The sequence below is a fragment of the Passer domesticus genome, chromosome 19 (genome assembly GCF_036417665.1).
Source record: "Passer domesticus isolate bPasDom1 chromosome 19, bPasDom1.hap1, whole genome shotgun sequence".
NCBI classification, from domain to species: Eukaryota; Metazoa; Chordata; class Aves; order Passeriformes; family Passeridae; genus Passer; species Passer domesticus.
In genome coordinates, this window is record NC_087492.1 from 4,531,422 (window position 1) to 4,549,978 (window position 18,557).

Genomic DNA, 18,557 nt, shown 5'->3' on the forward strand with positions numbered 1-18,557 from the left:
CAAAGGACAACTTGGTGTCTGCTTCCTGATCTGCTCTTTGAGGCAGCCAAACATTACAAGAAACCAAACAGCACAGCCAAAACCTTCTTTATTAACTGAGTTTCTAAGTTATTTTGTCCTTTATGAAAAGCAGTATTTTCTAACGTGCTGTGAAGTAATAGATGTGACCACATATTGCTAAATACAATATTTTGCTGATCCTAGCGCAGTCAAAATGTTGATTTTTGTTTTGCTTGGTTTGTTGAGCCTGCAGAACACTGAGGGGAGCCTTCATCTCATCCTGCAGCTTCCTCGGGAGGGTCTTGGAGGGGCAGGGGCTGCTCTGTCCTCTCTGGTGACCAGTGACAGGACCCGAGGGAGCAGCATGAAAGCATGTCAGGGGTTTAGGCTGGATATTAGGCACAGGTTCTTCACCCAGAGGGTGTTTGGGCACTGGCACAGGCTGCTCAGGTAAGTGCAGCCCCATCCCTGCCGGGATTTAACTCTGAAGATGTGGCACTTGGGGACAAGGTTTAGCGGTGGCTTTGGCCGGGCTGGGTTAACCTTGGACTCGATGCTCTCAGAGGGCTTTTCTCGCCTCAGAAATGACGTGATTTTGTGGAACATCATCCCCTGAGAGCTGCACCTTTAGCACCGGGCTCGCTGCAGCGCCAGCGCCGAGGGGTCTCGGGAACCCCCGGCGGCGGAGGGAGCGGAGCTGGTCCGGTCCCGGGAGAGCTGAGCCTGGACCGTGCTGAGCCGAGCCGGTCCGGTGCCGGGAGAGCTGAGCCTGGACCGTGCTGAGCGGAGCCGGTCCGGTCCCGGGAGAGCTGAGCCTGGACCGTGCTGAGCCGAGCCGGTCCGGTCCCGGGAGAGCTGAGCCTGGACCGTGCTGAGCGGAGCCGTGCCAGCCCCATCCCGAGCGGAGGCGTGTCAGTGTCATCCCAAGCGGAGCCGTGTCAGTCCCGTTCCGGGCGTAGCCGAGCCGGTCCCGTTCCGGGCGGAGCCGTGTCAGACCCGTTCGGGCGGAGCAGAACCAGTCCCGTTCCGGGCGGAGCTGAGCCGGTCCCGTTCCGGGCGGAGCAGAACCAGTCCCGTTCCGGGCGGAGCTGAGCCAGTCCCGTTCCGGGCGGAGCCGTGTCAGTGCCATCCCAAGCGGAGCCGTGTCAGTCCCGTTCCGGGCGGAGCCGAGCCGGTCCCATCCCAAGCGGAGCAGAACCAGTCCCGTTCCGGGCGGAGCCGTGTCAGTCCCGTTCGGGCGGAGCAGAACCAGTCCCGTTCCGGGCGGAGCCGAGCCGGTCCCGTTAGGGGCAGAGCCGAGCCGGTCCCGTTCCGGGCGGAGCAGAGCCGGTCCCGTTCCGGGCGGAGCCGTGTCAGTCCCGTTAGGGGCAGAGCCGAGCCGGTCCCGTTCCGGGCGGAGCAGAGCCAGTCCCGTTCCGGCGGAGCCTCCGCCCCTCGAGGCCGCCATGGCCGCTCCGCCGCCCGCCGAGCCCCCGGTGCCCCCCGGGCGGCGCCGCCCGTCGCTGCTCGCCGTGGAGCCGCTGCTGTTCCTGGCCACCGTGTCGCTGGGGCTGCAGGGCCCGCTGGCCACCCAGTACCTGTGGGACCGGCTGGGAGCCGAGCACGGCTACAGCGACCGCAACAGCACCGAGTCCTCCGGCTGCGGGGACGGCAACGCCAGCGCCGACCCCCTGCGGCAGGTGGGGACACCGGGGGGAACGGGATGGATGGGGACCCGGGGGGAAAGGCGGGTCCGTGGAACTGGGGAGCCCCGGAGGGAGTGGGGGGCTCACGGTGACAGGAGATCCCAGGGGAGAGGGGAGCTCTGGGGGAGCAGGGGAGGAGAGGTGCCCCAGGGGGAACAGGGAGCTTGAGAGGAGCTGGGAGTCCCTGGAAGCAGAGTCAGGAGGGAATGTGAGCCCCCAAAGGGAGCGGGGAGCCCGGAGGGGAAGGCGAGCAGCAGGGAGCCCCAGGAGGAGTGGGGAGCTCAGTGGGTGCTGTTGGAGCTCCTCAGCCGCCCATTTCTCCTGCAGGAGGTGGAAGCTCTGGTGTCCCACTGGAACCTCTACATCAACCTGGGCGGTTTCTTCGTCAGCCTGTTCTCCGTGACCCTCTTCGGCGCATGGAGCGACAGCGTGGGCCGGCGCCCGGCGCTCATCCTGCCGGCGGCGGGCATGGCCCTGCAGACAGCCATCTACCTGCTGGTCATGTACCTGGAGCTGCACGTCGCCTTCTTCCTCCTGGGACGCATCCTGAGCGGCCTCACGGGCGACTACAACCTGATCCTGGCCAGCTGCTTCTCCTACGTGGCCGACACCAGCGAGCGCGGCGCGCGGACGTTCCGCGTGGCCATCCTCGAGGCGTGCCTGGGCACCGCGGGCATGGTGGCCAGCATCGGCGGGGGCCAGTGGCGCAAGGCCCAGGGCTACATCAACCCCTTCTGGCTGGCCTTTGCTGCCAGCCTTGCTGCCACTCTCTACGCCGCTTTCCTCCTCCAGGAGTCGGTGAAGCAGAAGAAGGCAGCCAGGCTGTTGACGCTCAGCCACTACAAGGCTGTGTACAGGCTCTACACGGCCCCCGAGCACCTGAGCTCCAGGTGGAAGCTGGCTCTGTACTCCCTGGCTTTCTTTCTGATTGTCACGGTGCATTTCGGAGCCAAGGACATCTATGTTTTGTACGAGCTGGGCTTCCCCCTGTGCTGGGCTTCTGATCTCATAGGGTACGGCTCGGCCGCCAGCTACCTGGCTTACCTGAGCAGCCTGGCGGGGCTGAGGCTGCTGCAGCTCTGCCTTGAGGACACCTGGGTGGCAGAGATAGGACTGATCTCCAACATTGCTGGGCTGGTGGTGATTTCCCTCGCTACCACAACGCCACTGATGTTTACAGGTGATGCTGAAGGCTTAAATCCCCGTTTGTCAGGGTTTTGGTGAATTGGTGCTGGTAGTGTGCTTCAGGGGGAGTTCAGGCACCTGGGGAAGTTCTGCCTCGTGCACCAACAAAACTGTGGCTTGCTAAGGGTAGTGTTGGCCAAACATTGAAGCTGGAAGTGCATCCATGTAATTCCTAGAACATTAGGCTTCCCAGAACTGCAGACACAGACTGAAGTGCCTTATGAGATCCAGGAGAGTGAATTGTGTCTAAATATAGCAGGGAGACACTGCCAGCAGCTGCAGATTTCTGGGACTGACTTGGGAGGCTTTATTTTTCAGGTGAGCTTTCCCTAATCTGCTGTGTCTTGCTCACAGGTTACGGAATTCTGTTCCTTTCCATGGCAGCCACTCCAGTCATCAGATCCAAGCTCTCCAAGCTGGTCAGTGAGACAGAACAAGGTAAGGAATTAACCACAGTGCTTAAGCCAGATCCTGAAACACTTTTTTCTTGGAATATTGAAACCAGACTCTGGGGAGGTTAGGATTTCCCTGGCTCCTCTGGACTCCTGTGTGCCTACATTCACCCTCAGGCCCAAGGTATTTTTTTCCCTCCCAAATAATTGTCATTCTTTGATTCAGACTTGCTGCATTTCTGAGATGAGAGCAAGGGAAGAAAAGCAGGAATAGTTCATTCATCCATACGTTCATTCCCAAAACTTTTACAAGGTGCAAGAGTTAAAATGGATTATATAACAAGGAGAAAAGAGTAATTCTCCTGACCATAACTTTCCTCTGTAGATCAGTAACAGTGGGGACAACCAGGTGTTGTTGGAAGGTTGTATCATTGACCACGGTGAAAGATCACAGATAACCATAGGAGGGGCATATTTGCCTTTTGTCCAGTTCTGTATTTGGAGGGTTTGCACTTGCTGTGAAACACAGCACAGGAATGTCTCCAGGGCAGACAGGGGAGGAGGGAATCCAGGTGGCAGTGATGGAGAGGTGATTTTGCAATACTCAGGTTTCTTATTTTAGAGCGGCGGTGGCACGTATGGCGGATTTATGGTGCTAAATCTTGTGCTGTACTTAATGTTTAACAAGTGATAAGAGGTTCTCTGGCCTGGAGCATTTACAATCCAGCTGATGGATAATATCCTGGTCCTCTCCTGATAGAAATCCTGCGGGTTGGTGAGGTGGTCATGGCCACAGGCTGGATGTGCCAGGCCAGTCCTGGTGCACCTTACCACACTTGGTATTCACACACCTTTCTGATGGCGAGTGCAAACCCTTGGAAGGATTGGCAGAGTGCAATGAGGGTGATGTGTTACAGCTGTCCACAGGCAATAACCACCTGCCTATCTCACCATTAACCTCTTATCTCTTTTCCAGGTGCTCTCTTTGCTTCTGTTGCCTGCGTGGAAGGGCTGTGTTCACTCGTGGCTACAGGAGTGTTCAACTCTCTCTACCCTGCCACCTTGCACTTCATGAGGGGATTCCCATTTCTCTTTGGGGCTATAATCCTCCTTATTCCAGCAGCTATCCTTGGGTAATTTACTTCAAATGTTCAAAATTTGCCATGCAATGTCATATGGAAAATACTGTTTACTCTTAGGATAGAAGCTGGCAGTTTTTAAGGCATATTTTTCAGTTCTGGTTGTGAGAGGGTGTCTGGTGCTCCAGTAAAAAGAGGTGCAGGTCATTTCCTTTGGAATCTGAATCCTAGGGATAAACCTGCAGCCTGAGTAATATAGCTCCCAATATTCAAAGTGCTTCAAAGCCTCAATCCAGCCTCAATGGAATCCAAAATCTGGAATTAAATTTGAAAGTTCTTCATGGAAGAGATGGAGCTCTCTCAGCAGTCTCTCTTCCTGTAATTTCTTTAGTAATTGAAGCAGAAGTTTTGTTGTGATAGAAAACAAGTCTCCTGGTAGTTTCTGGGAGAGGAAGTGTATTTGGATTTGCAGAAGTGCAGCAGCTCCTGCCAGGGTCATTTTGGTTTGTTCCTCTGAAACTTTTAAGGCTCAATTCAGTAAGATCCCCATGTGCCTTTGGAAGCTGAAACTGTTCATTCTTTCCTAGGTGGATACAAATCTGGGATTCAAAACATGACTACAACCACTTCCAAGAGTCTTCCCTGTCCCCCACAAAAGACTGAGTTTAACACCAAGGAACTGGCCAGCATGGCAGTGTCCACCTGAAGACTGCACTTTGTTCTTCCCTCAAAGGACTGCTCAGTGCAGGAGGGACACTCTGCTTGTCCTTACTGACTTTTAAATGCCAAATAATTGGAAATCACAGGAGGAACTTGATTTGGAGCTGTGAATGCCTCCTCAGTATTGTGTTGGCTCATCTGTCAGATAAAACCCAAGAGACCCAAGAGCCAATCAAGCTGATGTGGGCCTTTTGCAAGGCTGCCTCGTGGTTTGGGGTTTGGCGGGGCCAGAAGGCTCTGCCATGCTTTTAGTGGGGAGAGAGGACTGAGTTCTGCTTTAACTGCTGAGCATTTTCCCCTCAGGGTGTTCCAGATGAGCTGTTGGTGTGGGTGAAGCAGAGGCAGCCAACAGTGTCCTGCTGGAGGGGAAGATCTGTGCTCCAGATCATCACATTGCCAGTAAAAACCCAGCAAATGTGACATGCCAGACCACAAAACTCCTTATGGAGAGGGGTAGTTTAGCACAGGAGTGCTATTGCTGTCCTTACTGACTGAACCAGCTTTAGTTTTGCAAGTCAGAGGTGTCCTAAGAAGAGGATCTAATTCATGAAGTGTTGGTAGGAGTGCCAGTGGCATGTCCTGCCTTGTCTGCAGCTCAGCCCAGGATCTCAGAGGTGGTTTTGAGAAGTAGCAGATCATCTGAGAGTACTGCAGGGCCAGTAGATTAAATCCTGGGTTGGGAGGGACCCATGAGGATCCTTGGAGCAACTCCTGTAGGTGCCTTAATTGACAGTCGCCAAAAGCTATGAAATTAAGGAGAAAATTGTCAGAATTGTTCCCCCCTTACACTGCAGATCTGAGCCCCAGTTTGACAGGTGTGCCCCAGTCATGTGGAATCCCTGCTGTGCTTATCCAGAGGCCTTCCTCAGCAAGCTGGGATAGGACTAGTGTCTTTAAGATTAATCTTTTTTGTTGTATGTGACATAATCTTGTGTTAATGACCTGAGTGCTGCTGTTTACCCTAGGATCTGTTGATGCCAGCAAGCAAACCCCATGTCCATGGTACTTATAATTGTTCTTTCTAAAGCATTACCTGTGTTGCTGCAATCCTTTTTTTCTCTTCAATGTGCCATAAACCAGCAGTTCTGTGTACACTTAATTGCACATGCTGTTCAGGTACATGCAGTAATGACTTTGCTGTTACTTTCAGAATGAATAAAACCTCCATGCTCTTTTATGGTTCATAAAACTGTGGATATCTTGTGCAGCTGTTGATATCATTTGTCCTTGACTCATCTGAGGTTCCTCTCCATTATTTTATTTCTCAGTCCTTTATTGAAGACTGCAGTAAAGAAGGAGCAGCAGGAATTTATCTGTCTCATGGAGAATGAGTGTGTGAAAGTGAAAAGTCAGGGAAAATGCAGGTTTGGGACTTGCAAGCAGCCAAAACTTGCTTTTCCTGACCACCAGAGTAAAGCTTTCAGGAGAGCTTCACCTGAAACCTGTCCTTCAGAGTGCAGAAAAAGTGAAATGCTTTAACCCAGCTTTGTTCTTATCCATTGGGACTTTGTGGTAAAAGCAGAACTGGGGAGCAGAGAAGCAGGGAGGCTTTAAGAACTTGGTGTTATGCCATTTGTCCCAAGCAGTTTTGCCAGGGAAGGTAGGAGTTACAGGTCAGGTTGCTGGGCTCAGCCTGGCACTGGCCTCCCTGAGGAACAGGGCATGCTGTGAATGTTGCAGTAGGTGTTTGTGGGTGAGCTGATTGTGAAGTGAAGCCCTCTCCACCCTGTGGGTGCCAATTCAAGCAGCTGCTCAGTGTTGTGCAGTGAGGTGAAACCTGGCTCTGCATGGGGACAGATTCAATGGCAGCTATTATGCCTCATTAAAAGAATTAGACCAAAGTTGTTCTAGGCTGTCCTCCAAGAGTTGCAGCAGTGGAGCCATGGCTGGTGACAGCAGGCAGTGTCCCTGGGGGTGCAGTGCATCATTCCATGCAGAGGTGAGTGGGAAGTGAGGGGATCCTGCAGGAATGGTGCTTGGCAATGTCAGTTCTGCTTCATGGTGGCAAGGAAAAGCAAGTGTGAAAAGCCTGCAGGGAGAGAAGCACGTGATACAGACAAAGAGGAGGGGATTTACAGTAAAAACCAGGTTTATTAATAATGCCTGATTGAATAACTCCAAACACTTTTGATGTGGCAGAGCAAAGGAATGAGGGAGGGTGAGGACAGAGGAATTCATTTCCTTGGGTCTGCTCCAGCTGGAAGGGCTGGGTATGGGATGCTTTGCCAGAAGCAGGGCAAGTTCATTAAGGTGAAGATAATGATGGGGAAACAGGAGGAGTCACAGTCCAGGCAGCTGGAGAAGGAGATGGGATCTCATGTCAGGTGAGACACCTGAGCTGTGGAGAGCAAGAAAATTTCCAGTGAGGCTGATTGCTACAGAGCTCCGGGAAACAAGACACAATCATCTTACCAGGTATTATTGCAGGGGGAAAAATCCTTAGGACTGTTTTTGTGGGACTCCAGTGGCCATGGAGGCCTTGACATTCAGTTACTGAAGGCATTTCCCTGAAGCAGCTCACAAGAGGCTTTTATCCTTGGGCAGATTCACCTTTGGGCTCATCTGCTGCCTTCTTGTTATGTATTCTGGAGATTAGATGGATTCTAATTCTGATGAAGGCTGGGCAAATATGGCTATTAACCTTTCACTGGAGAGTAAAGATGCCATTAACTGTGAGCTGATAAGAACTATAAAGCACCAGAATTAACTTTATTTTTTTTTCCCCTGATATGTTCGTGGATCCAAGCCAAAAGAAGAACGTGTTTTTGTTCCTGACAGTTAAAGCAGGGCTCCAGGGAGAGCCAGGAGGAGGGCAAGGTGGCTGAGACTCTTTGTTCCCTCCTGAAAAGGTTGAGTTCTTCTTGAGCAAGGATGGGAAGAGGAGCCTGTTGCTTCTGCAAGGTGATTCAGCAGCCTGGAGTGTGGAAAGCAGGGATTTGTGCCAGGATGCCCATGGTGCCTCACCTGCAGTGTTGGCAGCAGGCACTGATAGTCCTGGAGCATCCTTTGCCAGCCCTTTGCAAAAACTCCACTTTTGCTTGATATTTTAATGTGAGGAACTGCAAAAAGCCCTGATTGGTGTTGAGAAGAGGTTGACAGGAAGAAACAAGTGTTACTTGGAATTGCATCCAGCATTGAGCAGGAACAACCCCAGGGAGCTCAGCCAGGGCTGTAGGGGTGTGGTGGTCAGCAGAGAGATTCACAGCTCCTGCTGAAGGCACAGACCACAGGAGCAGGATAAAACACAGCTGTGGAGCAGGATAAAATACAGCCACAGTGTAGAACAACTCCACAAGCACAGCAATTAGCATTTTCCCTGCATGGGTTTCAAGTTTTCCAGGGTCACAATCCAGCCTCCAGTGCCCTGAAAATACAGACCTGATAAAGTGGTGAAGCTGAGACTTCAGATGGAGGGAAGGAAGGTATTTTAAAAGCACTTTTTTGCAGGGATCCTGCAGAAGCTTCACGTGGTCTAACCCCAAACTTCCACTGCCAGAGGTAAGAGCACAAAGTGGTTTTGCAGCACTGGGAGGTGGAAGTCTTTTGAGGAGGGAAGGAGCTCTTGTGATAAAGGAACATTGCTGGGAAAGATAAAGCACTTTGGAAAGCCCCTGTGGGTTATCTTTCCCAAACACAAAGATTTTGTTAGGGCTTAGTTTTTATTTGCCCTTTCCTGCTCTCAGTTTCTGACCACAGGAATATTCCTGGGGCACACAGCAGAGCCTCACCTTCCTCTCAATTGCTCTTCTCTCCCTTGTGTCCTCTTACGACGGATTCTTGACACTTCTCCAATTTTCAGTCCTCCAAAGATTCTCCCTCTTTGGACATGTTTCTGGGGGAAGCTGCAGCTGCTTGTGGGGGCCTGGATGGTGCCAGTCTCCCTCACACCCCACACATGTCCTGTCACCCCACAGGAGGACGTGGAAGACATAATCCATCCCAGAGTCCAGCCTGCCTTGGCTCCCCAGGCTCTGGGGGAGTGAGTGCTGGGGCTGGGGCTTGTATTTGGAGGGAGTAGAGGGAGAAAGAGCCACAGGTTTTCTCTCAAAGGTGGGGAAAAGTCAGGAGGGATAAATTTGGACCCACACCAAAAAAAAGGGGTCAGCTGGGAGTCTCTGAGGCTGCAGTGCTGGCTCTAGCTCTGCCCCAGGGAGTGCAGGCAGTCCAGCCCGTTGTCCGAGCCAGCCGAGGAGTCCCGCGAGGAGCGGCCCTGCAGAAAGCGGATGATTTTGTCAATCGTGGCCTCCTGGTACTCGTGGGACCACCTGTATCCAGGGGAAAAACAGGATGTTTACTTTTCCTGCCGTGTGAGGGGTGCCACAAGATAGCTCAGTTCATTTGGGCCAGGAGCCAGAGACCCCTTTCCTCCACCCCAAAGGACCTCCCTTTATTCCATGGGTGCTGCAGAATCCCTGCCAGGCTGGGATGCTCAAAGGGAAAGCAGGGGGGAAAGAAACCCAGGTGAGCTGTAAAACCTGCCAGCATCACTGCTGCCTGAGGATGTGTGTCCTCCCAGCAGTGGCCCCTCTGTCACCCAGAGGAGTCCCAGCACAACACCAGCAGCAGGGATGTGGTGGGAACCTTTGCTCCCTGCAAGCTCTGGAGCACCTGGAGTGACTCAGTATCCCTTTGACCTGTTCTGCCACCCTCACCTGTTTGTCCCAATGTCCTTGGGCTCTTTGCTGCTCCTTATGCAAGCTGTTCTCCCCAGGTGTCAAGGAACCCCATGGCACAGATGGCTTTTACTTACATGATACCATTAAATTTCAGGACAGCCCTCATGTCCTTGGGAAGCGTTTCTGGGTCTGGCCACTCAAAATTATCTGTAACGGGTACAATGTTCTTGCCAGAGTTTAGGGCTGTCACAATCTCCTGCAGGAACAGAACATGCAGGTGCTCAGCCCCTCACCAACTGCCTCCCACCAATGTCCACACAGCTCCCACCTGGGGGCATCTCTTACCTTGTGCACCCAGTCCTTGCACTCGGGGTCCTCCATGCATTTATCCAGTGCGTTTGCTGAGAGGACCAGCACAAAATTCCGGGCACTCAGGACGCTCTGGATCAGCTTATCCTCAAACTTCCCTGCCTCCAGCTTCTCCACGTCGATGAACACGCTGAAGCCGTGGAGCTGCAGGTGGACCTTCAGCAGGCTGGTGGCAAGAGGGGACAGCGCCATGAGGGGAGGTTTCATTTGCTGTCTCACCAGGTTGGCTGAGACATGGTGAGGCAGAGGAGCAGGGAATGAGGTGCCAGCTCCAGCCCAGCTGTCTGGGCACATGCAGAGAACACCAGGAGCTGACATTGACTCCGTGCTGTGATCTCCTAGAGCTCTAGGAGCATGAGGAAAAGGTCACTCAGTGCCAAAGTGGTATTGTAGCAAGGCAACCCCCAGCCAGGGAATAATGTGCATTGACTGCAGTGATTTCAGAAGGCTGAACAATTGCTTTATTAAGTTATACTATATTATACTACATACAGCAATTATACTATTCTATTATTAAAGAAAAACCTATGACCCCTTCCAGACAGTCACGACACAGCTTTGACCTAATTGGTCAATCAATCAAAACAACCATCACCAGAGTCTAATTAAAAAATCCCTTTTGGTAAACAATCTCCGTGACACATTCCACATGTGCTAAACAACAGGAGCAGCAAGTAGAGATAAGAATTGTTTTCTTCTTTGTCTGAGCTTTCTCGCAGGCTTTCCCTAGGAGAAATCCTGAGAAGGTTGTGCTTGCTGCTCTCTGTGAAGAGAGCTGAGGCCACAAAGTGGCGGTGACAGGACTGGGAATTGGCCTGTCCACTGTGCAGGTCGCCACGTGTGCCGTGTCCCCGTTTGCTCTGCACTTTTGGCAGCCTCTCCCTCCTCCCCATCCCACAGCTGACCACCCACCTTCCCCTGGGCTTCTCCCTTCCCTGCAGGGCTCACCTGGCCAGCTGCGAGCCGGTGCTCCTGCGGTAGCTGATGAACACATCGGTCCCGTCGGACGCGGTTTGCAGCGTGATGGGGGAGTGCAGCGTCTCTAGACAGCACAAAACAACCACCAGCAGTTACAAACCACCCGCCAGCTCATCCCAAACACCCAAACACCCCCTTCCCCGCCAGGCGAGCGCACCCCGGGCCGCGGTGAGGATGCGGACGCGGTGGAAGCCGGTATGGATGTGGCAGTCCTCCTGCAGCTGCTGCTCCGTCACGCGGTGCAGGAGGTTGCGGTCGATGCCGCAGGTGAGCAGGTTGTAGGTGTACTGCCGGAATTTGGGGTCGATGCCCCCCAGCCAGTCGGCCAGGTTGCTGCGGTCACAGGTGGAGTAGTTGGCGAAGGTCTTGAGCTCCGTCAGCTCGCGGAAGAACCTGGTGGAGGGACAAAGGGAGCGCCAGGCAGCGCTTGGAGACACGTGGTGCCGCGTCTTTTACTGTGGGGGTTTTGGAAGGAGTTTAGATTGAGTTAGAGATGGGAATTCTGAGTTGTTTTCGGGGATGTGGTTTGTTTTTCTTATCTTCTGCACAGGCAGGATGGGTGAGTTCGGCTCACATCTTTACCGCATGGTTCAGAAGGTCACAAGGCTTGTAGTTACAAGATTTATTGGCCAATAAAACATTCCTAACAAGGACATTTATGCTTTTAACTTAATCCTTAAATATTTTATCTCATGGACTCATGCTACAATGTAAGTTTTATTAACCAGTTATGTTATAACACACTAACCTACAGTACTGCATTCTAAATTTCTTGTTTACTTCTGTAACTACTTTTATTTTTTCTATATCTTAAACTCTGAAAGTCTAAACTTACCTCTTCTTAACGTGTCTCTACTTTAAACTATAACTCCACATTCTCACTTCTAGCACCTAAGTTTGGAAGCTCTTGCCAAGGTCTCAGATCAAATCCTATGTTTAATTTTAAGCTTTGGCTTACAGGCCCAAGTTCTGAGAGTCCCCTGCCTTTCAGATTCCAACATTTTACCTGCTCAGCAGGGAGTGCAGCTCCATGCTGGGATGAAGGACGAGCTCCAGGAACAGGAAACAGAGGAACAGCTGTATGGGAGTGCTGGTCCTCAGGACACTGAGGTGTGAGGAGCTCAGCTAGGGGTAAGTTCCCATCTTTCTGGGTAACAGGATCCCACCTGCCCTGTGCCATATGTGGTCTTTCCCCCACCCACACCTCTGCCATGCAGTGGTCCCTCTACAGAAATCTCTCTGGGACTGCAAAAAGTGCAGTGGAAAAGCCCTGGCAGTCCAGGTTTTGCATTTGGAGGATCTCCATTCCTGTTTTTGTGAGAAGGGAAAGGCAGAGACCTTGTCCCTGGCTCTGCCACTGTGCTGATGGCCCTGAGGGAGTCCAGTGTGCCCTGGTGGTGGTCCTACCTTTTCCGAGTGATGCTGGAGTCCATCCCCAAATCCTTCTGCAGCTCCTGCTCTGTCAGCCTCAGGAGAATGTCCCCATCCACCTGGTGATCCTGCCAAGACAAATCCAGGCTGGAAAAAGCTCCCAGGAAAAGCTGGGTGAGGTGCTTACACCTCTGCTGAAGAGATGGGGCAGAAGTGTCCGTCCCTGTGTCCCTCCCCCAGCACAGAGCCCTACCAGGAATCTCTGGCAGTATTTGTTGAACCCGATCTGCTGCAGCCACGTCTGCACCTCGCAGGACTTCCAGCTGGGAACCGTGGGCAGGATGCGCCGGGGAACCTCCTCCCCTATCATGCGCAGCACCTTTTTGGCCAGGGAGGAGGTGGTGCTGCTGGTGGAGTAGCACACAATCCTCTTCAGGCTCTGCGTAGCCCCGATCTCACTGAAAATCTGGGGACACGAAGGGAGGAGATGTCACTTTGCTTCCCCTCACCCTCTTCCCTGTTGTATTGGCGGGGTTCCCAGATGAAGGAAGGAATGATAAATCTGCCTCCATGTTCTTAGAAGGCTAATTTATTATTTTATGACACTATATTATATTAAAGAATACTAAACTAAAACTATACTAAACTATACTAAAGAGTACAGAAGGGATACTTACAGAAGGCTAAAAGATACTAATGAATTCTCATGACTCTTTCTAGAGCCCCAGCACAACTTGACCCTGATTGGCCAATAAATCAAAACAATTCACAGCAGAAACCAATGAAACAATCACCTGTTGGATAAACAATCTCCAACCACATTCCAAAGCAGCAAAACACAGGAGAAGCAAATGAGATAATATTGTTTTCCTTTTTCTCTGATGCTTCTCAGCTTCCCATGAGAAGAATCCTGGGCAAAGGGATTTTTCCAGAAAATATGACTGCCACACTTCCCAACAAGCTGTGCTGGGCTGTGCGAGGACCAAGGTGTTTGGTGAGCAAAAGACACAGAGGTGCAGCTGTGGTTGTATTCGAGGGTCCCAGGATGAGGGAAGAGATGAGAATCTGGACTCCATGCTTCAGAAGGTTGATATATATTATATTATATTATATTATATTATATTATATTATATTATATTATATTATATTATATTATATTACATTATATCTATAATAAAACTATACTAAAAGTATACTAAAAAGAATAGAGAGAAAGGATCCTTCAGAAGGCTGGGAAGGAAAAGAATGGAATAGAATGATAATAAAATCTTGTGACTGCTCACAGCCTCGACACAGGTGGCTGTCATTGGCCATCAAGTAAAAACAATTTCACATGCTGAGTGAACAATTCTCAAAATCACATCCCAAAGCAGCAAAACATGGAGAAGCTGGAGCTTCCCAGCTTCTCAGGAGAAAAGATCCTGGCAAAAGGATTTTTCATAAAACACGTCTGTGACAAGGCAGCTGTGGCACCCCTTCCCTTTGTCATCACCTTCCCCCAGGCCAACCTACCCTTTACCTGTGTTTTCTTCTGCCGGGCCTTGATGGCAGCCTCGGTGCAGAGGTAGAAGGCGGCGATGCACTGGGCCTCCAGCCGGGAGCTGTCCAGCAGGGGCACGAGGCGCTGCAGGTCCTGCGCCGTCCTCCCCTGCACGTTGTCACTGCTGCCCAGCATCTCCCGGGCGAACTGCTCGGGGTCCAGCGAGGCGATGAAGGGCTCCACCAGCGCCAGCGTCCCCGAGCGCTCCACCTCCTTCTCGATCTCCTTGTTGGTGGCCAGCACCGTGATGGCCAGGCAGGCGTGCAGCCGGATCAGCTCGTCGTCTTTGGAGAAGGCCAGCGGGAAGAGCCACTCCGCCGCCTTCTTCTCGATCATGAGGCGCTGGTTGGCCTGGCCCCCGTACATGGCGCAGTTGGCCAAGGCCATGGCGCAGTGGCGCAGCACGGCGCGGTCCGTCCAGCGGCACCAGTACAGGATGGTGTCCAGGCCTCCGTCGGAGATGAGCTGGAAGCAGGTCTCCTCCGTGTGCTTGAACATGTGCTCCAGGATGCCGGAGACGCTCTGGGCCAGCTGGGGGATGTCCCGCTCCTTGGCTAAGTTCAGGATTACGCCCAGGCCGATGCGAGCGATGCGGTCCCTGTGGGGAGGAGATGGTGGATGTGAAAGGGGTGACAGCAGTGACTGGCGTGGCCCATGCCTTGGTGACATTTATCCCTGCAGGGCACAGCTGCCAGATATGCAGTGCAGCAAGGCGCAACAGGCTGGTGTTGGAGAAACCTGTGTGGGTCTGATGGAAGAATTTGTGATGGTGTGCACAGCCCAGAACCCCCTCGGTGGGTGCTCTCATGCTGGAGGTAGGATCTTCATAGCAATTAACAGGCAGGGTGGGTTAATGCCAGGCTGGAAATTGATCTGCTGGGCCAGCACTGCTGTGGGGTGGAGCTGTTTTGTGTTTGGGACTGAAATTTGTTTGTTCCATAAGCACTGCTGTCAGTGCTGTCAGGACAGAGCTTTCACTCTTGGATAAGCAGCCAAGCAGCCCTGTCCACAAGTGGGACACAGGGGTCTGTCTGTCCTGGGATGGCAGCTGAAGCTCTTTATTTCCTCACCCTGCACTTTTCTGGAAGAGAACAGCAAGAGCCAGGGGTAGCTGGCTAAGGGCCACCAGCTGCTGCTTAGCCATGGCTGGTCTTGGGAGACCTGTGCTGAAAATGACACCTGAATGGGGCTGTGCCTTGAAAGTGCAGTGAGGAAGGGAAAAATCAGGGTCATAGAATGATTTGGGTTGGAAAGGATCTGAAAACTCATCCAGGTCCAAGCCCCTGCCATGGGCAGGGACCCCTTCCACCAGACCAGGTTGCTCCAAGCCCTGTCCAACCTGGCCTTGGACACTTCCAGGGATGGGGCAGCCACAGCTGCTCTGGGCACCCTGTGCCAGGGCCTCACCACTCTGAGATGAGCTCTTGGCTGTGCTCCCATGAGCTTCCCTGGGGCAAGTGGCAGCCCCATTCCTGCCCTCAGCAGAGGCCGTGTGGTGCCGTGCTGGAGCTGCTCTGCTCGTGGCAGCACTGGCACTGGAGCCCCACGCCCTGCTGCCCAGGAGGGCAGTGGCACACTCAGTCCCCAGCCACGGTGGGGTGATGGCACGCCAGCCTCTGTGCTGGCAGGCAGGAAGAGCATTTCTGGGAAGCCTGTGACCCACAGGGCTCTCACTGACCTTGGGGTGGGTTTGACAGGAAATGTTGTGGAGAGCCCTGGGAAAAAAAAAAAAAAAAAAAGAAAGAAAAAAAAAAAAAAGAGAAGCCCTCAGGCCGGGTCTGGCTGTGAGCCCGGACTCAGCCATGGAGCTGGATGACAAACACAGGTCCCTGACTCCCTGCAGCTGCAGATGGAGCCAGGACCTGTCCAGCTCCCAGCTAAACACCTCTGCTGCTGGGCACAGACTGGGAGAGTTCTGCAAGTGAGAGGCTTGGGCCCGAAGGGGAGCCCCACACCTCCCTGCCCTGGCTCAGGAGCTGTGGGAAGCGAGGGGCTGGAATGCCATGGCTGCTCCAAGCCCATGGACTGGAGCAGAAACAACAGCTCCAGCAAATGCTTTCTCTTGCTGAGGAGCTGAGTGCTGAAGGCAGAGCATGCCAGTGATGATTCCTGGGATTAAATTCCACCCTAATGGGCTTTCCTGATTTAGCTGCTGCTTATTTTTGCCTGCCAGTGCATGAAGTGAGGCCCAGGCTGCGAGTCCACAGCCTCCAGCAAGAGACAATCCCCCAGAAAGTTGGAGCAACACTTTGGCCAGGCTCCTTCCACATCCTTTGCAGAGCCCTGGCTGGGCTGGGTTGGGGTGCTCTGAGGGACAGCAGAGCTGGCAGAGTGCATTTGGGGTGTGGGAAGGGTGAGCTGTGTGTGGGTGCTGTGGTTTGAATGTGTGAGGTGTGCTCATGCACCTTTGTACACACACACACACACACACACACTGTGCCCATGCTCTGACAGACATCCCAGCACCTCTCACCTGTCCTGGGCAGCAGCACACACACCTGAGCCAGGGCTGCTGGCCAGCTGACCCCTCCTTATGGCTCCATCCCAGCCCTGCTCAGCAGCAGGGAGGCTCTGGGAGGTGGCTTTGTCCTCCTCGTGCTGCAGTTATGGCTAAAGGAAAGTCACGGCTTGGCCTTTGGGTCAGATGCTCTGACTCAGCTCAGCCTGGCTGAGGGGGCTCAGGAGGACACCCCAGTCCTCACCAGCACCCCTAGTCCTCCTCCCTCCAGCTGTGGGGAAGGGAGCAGCCCATGGGCACTGCCTGGACACGAGCCAGGGACCCTGTGCACAAGCACTGGCTGTGGGGGGATGTGGGGGGGATGGGATCCGAGGGGTTTGTGCAACAGACAGCACCAACATCAGGTAAATTTGGAGGGTGTGGGGATGGGTGAAGGTAGGTCAAGGCCGGGTTGGATTGATTTGAAGCAACCTGGTCTGTGGAAGGTGTCCCTGCCTATGGCAGGGGGTGAGATGAGGTTTTTAAGGTCTCTGAACCCTCATGGTTTTGGGGCTGGCAGGGCTGTGCCTGGCAGGTCCGAGGGGCTCCTTGCACACTCACCTGTTTTCCGCCACCAGGATCTGCTCCAGGAGTTTCCCTGCCTGGCACTTGGTCTCCAGCTCGGCGGTGTAGAGCAGGTTGAGCAGCAGGTCCAGGCCGCCCTCCAGGCGGATCACATCGCACAGCACCTTGGCCACGTCCCTCCCCACGGCGGGCATCCCCCAGGCCTCCTCCACCAGCCGGAGCACCTCGGACAGAGCCGCCCGCAGCCCCTCGGGGCCGGCCGCCCGCCTGGCGTGCGCGATGGCCCGGCGGAGGACGGGCAGGACCCGCTCCAGCGCCTCCCGCACCTCGGTGCCCACCCCGGGGGAGACCCCGCCGCCCTCAGCGCCGGGCACCGCCAGCCGCTCCGCGCTCGCCATGGCCAGGCACCGGCGCAGGGCGTGCAGCGGCAGCAGCAGGGCGAGCATCGGAGGATGCTACCGCGGCATCCCGCGGCCCCCCGCTCCTGCGGGCGGGCGGCACGGGAGGGGGGAGGCGTCCCGCTGCCCCCTCTGCCCCGTGGGGGTGCGGGGATGGATGCGGAGCGGGATCCGCCTTCCCCGGGCCGGGCTCAGCATCCCGGTCCCCGCGGCTGATGTCACCGGGCGCAGGCGCCGCCTCTGCGAGGAGGGGCTCGGGGCCGGCAGCTGGGCCCCCTCCCGCTGCAGAGCCCCCCAGAGACCCCCAGAGCCTTCCTGCCACCAGCCCCGGCAGATTTAACAGAATCGTGGATGTGGCACTTGGGGACGTGGCTCAGGGGTGGGCTTGGCAGTGCCGGGATAGCGGCTGGAGTCGGTCTTAGAGGGCATTTCCATCCTAAATTTTATGTTTTCCATCCTAAATTTTATGTTTTCCATGCTAATTTTACGTTTTCCATCCTAATTTTACGTTTTCCATCCTGAATTTTACGTTTTCCATCCTGAATTTTAGGTCCTGTGATTGTGGCCTTTCAGCGCTTTAAATAGGGCTCATTAATGAAAGGGGAAGTGGCTTTTTACACGAATAGATACTGATAGGACAAGGGGGAACGGTTTTAAAATAAATTATGAGAGATTTTAAATTAGATTCTAGGAGAAAATTCCTACTTGTGAAGTACTTGTCCAGGGAAGCTATGCATGTCCCAACCCTGAAAGTGTCCAAGGCCAGGTTAACAGGGCTTGGAGCAACCTGGGACAGGGGAACGTGGCAGGATTTGGAGCTAGAGAATTTTTCATTTTCAACCCAAACCATCCTATTCCACAGCCCTCCCTGTCCAGCCTGAGCTGGGGCTCGTCCTGCTGTCCCCATGGCCCACATCCCCCCTGTGCCCGAGCTGCTGCCGCGGTGTCACCCCCACGCCAGGCAGGGACCCCCACGCTGATTTGGCAGGACATCTCTTCAGAACCCTCTGTGACCAGCGAGGGGGCACAGGGGGCAGGTAAAGGCCACCGAGCACCGTGGTGGTCACGGTGAGGCTGCGACCACCCTGGCACGGTGTTCTGAACCCGTTCGGTATCAGCAGGAGGCAAATACCCATTGCTCGGTGGAAATTCAGAGCTGCTCTTCTGGGTGGGCTCGGGATTTGCATGATAAAAGAAAGAGC

The 18,557-nt window shown here is 53.9% G+C and overlaps 2 protein-coding genes across 3 annotated transcripts; one reads left to right on the forward strand and one right to left on the reverse strand.

The window, feature by feature from the left end:
- Positions 1-1,122: 1,122 nt before the first annotated feature.
- SLC46A1 (solute carrier family 46 member 1) lies at positions 1,123-6,252 on the forward strand. The gene is made up of 5 exons (XM_064394918.1): positions 1,123-1,679; positions 2,013-2,865; positions 3,225-3,308; positions 4,239-4,395; positions 4,929-6,252. Exons 1-5 carry the CDS (start codon positions 1,446-1,448, stop codon positions 5,002-5,004), a joined length of 1,404 nt encoding a protein of 467 aa, XP_064250988.1. The 5' UTR covers positions 1,123-1,445; the 3' UTR covers positions 5,005-6,252.
- Positions 6,253-7,132: 880 nt separating this feature from the next.
- On the reverse strand, positions 7,133-17,595 carry SARM1 (sterile alpha and TIR motif containing 1). Of its 2 annotated transcripts, none has more exons than XM_064394908.1 (9): positions 16,994-17,595; positions 13,915-14,533; positions 12,649-12,861; positions 12,432-12,523; positions 11,182-11,417; positions 10,995-11,088; positions 10,023-10,212; positions 9,812-9,884; positions 7,133-9,326 (listed from the first exon to the last, which is right to left on the reverse strand). In XM_064394908.1, the coding sequence occupies exons 1-8, from the start codon at positions 17,401-17,403 to the stop codon at positions 9,840-9,842; spliced, it is 1,899 nt and encodes a 632-aa protein (XP_064250978.1). In that variant the 5' UTR covers positions 17,404-17,595; the 3' UTR covers positions 7,133-9,326; positions 9,812-9,839. The 2 variants fall into 2 exon arrangements, with proteins under 2 accessions (XP_064250978.1, XP_064250977.1); XM_064394907.1 differs by having other exon boundaries at positions 9,812-9,933; positions 16,994-17,593.
- Between the last annotated feature and the right edge of the window lie 962 nt (positions 17,596-18,557).